The 3,324-nt window shown below is 39.5% G+C and overlaps 1 protein-coding gene across 17 annotated transcripts in view; it reads right to left on the reverse strand.

The window, feature by feature from the left end:
- Positions 1-6: 6 nt before the first annotated feature.
- Positions 7-3,324, reverse strand: part of LOC107744613 (phosphatidylinositol-binding clathrin assembly protein-like) — a 50,598-nt gene continuing 47,280 nt past the window's right edge. For 16 of the 17 annotated variants that reach the window (XM_016558380.1, XM_016558384.1, XM_016558378.1 and 13 more), the window contains 3 exons: positions 2,568-2,672; positions 1,686-1,789; positions 7-603 (listed from right to left, as the gene is read on the reverse strand). In XM_016558380.1, coding sequence (XP_016413866.1) covers positions 1,697-1,789; positions 2,568-2,672 — 198 coding nt within the window. In that variant the 3' untranslated portion in view covers positions 7-603; positions 1,686-1,696. The remainder of the gene's footprint in view (positions 604-1,685; positions 1,790-2,567; positions 2,673-3,324) is intronic. The other variant, XM_016558385.1, reaches the window with a different exon arrangement.

The following is a 3,324-nucleotide window of genomic DNA, read 5'->3' on the forward strand; positions in this document are numbered from 1 at the left end:
AAAGATAATTCATTTCTTTCATGTCCTCAGTGGGTAAATCATAAATAAATACAGACAATACACAAGGAATGTCTACTGCAAACGTCGTAACAAAAAATAAAAATAAAGTAGAAATCATAGTAGAAACCAATGTTAGAATTTCTAATGGGTGATGGTTAAATCAGGTAATGCTTGATTGGTAATCGGATAAAGACAGAAGTCCACCAAAATCCCTCCCCGATCCCTCTTTTTGCCATTCCATGGAAAAAAAGTGAAGCCGTGTTTGAGTGAAAACCCACCACATTCCAGCACTCGCGCGCTCTCAACACCCATGAGTTTCGTTACAGATGCAGATCGGTACAATAACTGTTACAGCGACAAATTACAAAGTGAGCGCTGTGTCCTCCATCTCTGGGTAACAGAGTCTTACCCATCGCAACCCCACCCGTCATATCCCATAAAGCCCCTCCCACCCCTCCCTCTGATTCCTGTACAGGTTTGTACTGGGGCAGAACTCTCCATGAAGAGTCGAATAGCCAACTGGAGAGAGATTAAAGGTTTGAGATTTGCCGTATAAATCATCCTTGGGAAGCATCGACCCTCCTTCACCTACATGAACTGCATCTGGAATCAAAGAAATGCATATTTACGGATACCGTCAAAGTGTCATTTTAGAACATGTTTTTGTATATTTGACACATTGTGATGAACGGACACATTATGACATTTTATACCAAGTCCAGGATAGTAAGTTTGAATGTTTTTTTTTTTTTTGGATGATTGACTGACCATCCTAATTTTAATGTCACTAAATGAATTGAATATGCAAATGTAACCAGTAAAGCAGCCAATAAATGATGAGATGAGTTTATGAAGCTGCAACTCAGATGAACTTGCTACAAAAATTAAAAATATGATTAAAACTTAAAGGGGCCATGTCACTTTTTTTTCCCCCCGAAGTTTTATTTGTACCAAAACCATTACTAACGCTTAGAAATAACATGTACTGTACACATACAGCCACATTTTTCTAAATTGCACATACTCTGTACACTCAGCTCACACTGTCCCGGGTCATTGCTTCACAGTCGGAAAAGAAAAAGATACAAAATAACAATAACTACTGGAGGCCACAACAACAACAGACACCTGCGTTGAGCGCTTGTTTAAGAAGGTTAAGAGATAGTAGTTTAAAAGCGTTTAAAGACATTTTTAGCTCTCATAACTTATGGGGAGTATACACGCAGACACTAGACAAGGATGACACTTTCTAATGCACCAGTCAAAACAACTGATGGATAGAACAGAGTTCCACCCTACATTTTTTTTATTTTCCGATAATCCTTATCATTCAGATGTATGTCATAATGCAGAAGAAAAGATCTGTTGCTACTTCCATTACATCGTGACTGAAAGATTTGATTCCACAGGATATGACCCCTTTAAATCAAAAGGAAATACAGAACAAAATCATGAATGATTTGTAAATGAACTTGAAGAGCTTGATGCTATACCTTTTAAAAGCATAAAAATGGCTCTGTTGAAGCTGAAGCTACAAATCACATCATTGATGTATATAGAAAACATTAGTATTGCAGCACATGGAAAACAGGGGTAAGAGTTTTGTCAATAGAAACACACAAACACTGTAATAAAGCAAGAAGCACCTGTTGATCAATCACACACACACAGCAGACATGCTGTACCTAAAGACGCTCTAAAGGAAATCCTTCAGACACAGCTGTGCAAAAGGGTCCTGTCCCGGAGCTCTGAGAGGACTTGAACTGGAAGGACTAGAGGCTGTAGAGAGCTAGTTCAGAAAGAACGAGAGAGATTGAAGGGGTCCGAGGACAGCCAGGAAACACTCAAGACACACACACACGAGAGGAAAATTCAGAGCCAGACAGGCTAGAGAATAACAGAGAGGTTCAGAAAAAGAGAGGGGTATTTTCAAGCCACTATTTCCTGCGCTAACAATACTGCAGAAATGAAGCAGGGGTGGCACGATATGTATTTCGAGCTGAGAATTTGGTGCAGTGTGGAATACATATCCTTCCCCAGAGATGTGTGAAGGCATCAATGCTAGTGTTCATATTCAGAACAGCACTGTGATGGCGAATGAGGGTGAACAAACTAGAGTGCATTCTGAATAGAGCCTCTGGCATTCTAGAGCTGCTTCTAGAATAGCGCGTGATCAGTCAGGGTTGAGCGGATGGCTCTATTACAAGAATGATCATGGGGCTGGATAAATGCAAAAACATTTATTAAAAAGCGGAAACCCATGGATGCTACTGTGCTCTGAAATGGACAAATTTGATTGGATTAGGGTGTGGTCACTTTAGCTAATTTTTGCGACCAAAAAAAAAAAAAGTCATAACTCACACAGAAACCTCTTTCAAAACTAGCAACTGTCCGTTGGTCAATCCAAATATTACTTTCATTTGGTCAATGCAAAACTATTAAAAATGACTAGATTTTGTCTGTGGAAATTCACTAAACAGCAGTAAATGTGACCAGACCGTAAGACTTCTAAATTTCATTGTTTGAGGGTTAATTGATTTGTAACCACATTGTGTGTGAGATCATACCTGTGCCCCTGAGACTGGGCCGAAGGGATTGGCCGGCCGCATCACAGGCTGAGTGTACATCATGGTGGGCTGGGTCATCATGGTCATGGAGCCCATGTGAGGGGGCTAGAAAGGAATAAAAACAAAGTTAAAGGAATAAAGAAACCAAGTGAGCAATGAGTAATGCTTGTCACGGCTGTTGGGACACAGCATTTCTATCTGGAACTTTAAATGCCAATAGCTTACAGAGTTTCTCTGTTGACATCATATTTTGTTTGACAGTACTGAAACTCAGCAAAGAGGAATGTGAGCCAGTCTGAACCCACTGTTCTGGAGTTACTGTTTAACTCCACCGGAGCTACATGACACGCAGCAGACAGGAAAAGTGGGGTTTTTGGAGCAACTCATATTTTACGACATTAGTTCTAACTCTTAAAAGAAAAAAAGCTGAGGTACACACAAAAATTGGACTGGAGGATCCAAATTGGATGAGTCATAATAGCAGTCATGTAAGTGCAGATGCTGTTATTGAAAAGCGTCATTTACAGAGCGCCATCCTCCCTTTAAGCCATTAACCACGGCCTGCGCTGACTTTACCTGTATGGCTTACTCAACCTCTATTACTGGGTTCTATTGAGCACATTGTAAATCTGTAAAAGATGGCTAAAAGACTTAAGATTCAAATTTGATTATAGATAGAAGTATCATGCCCATGTGCCCCCTCAGTTCAAATTAAATTAAATTAAAAATAATAATAATAATAATAAATAATAAAATA

The sequence above is a fragment of the Sinocyclocheilus rhinocerous genome, unplaced genomic scaffold, assembly GCF_001515625.1.
Source record: "Sinocyclocheilus rhinocerous isolate Xijiao unplaced genomic scaffold, SAMN03320098_v1.1 scaffold767, whole genome shotgun sequence".
Lineage (NCBI taxonomy): Eukaryota > Metazoa > Chordata > Actinopteri > Cypriniformes > Cyprinidae > Sinocyclocheilus > Sinocyclocheilus rhinocerous.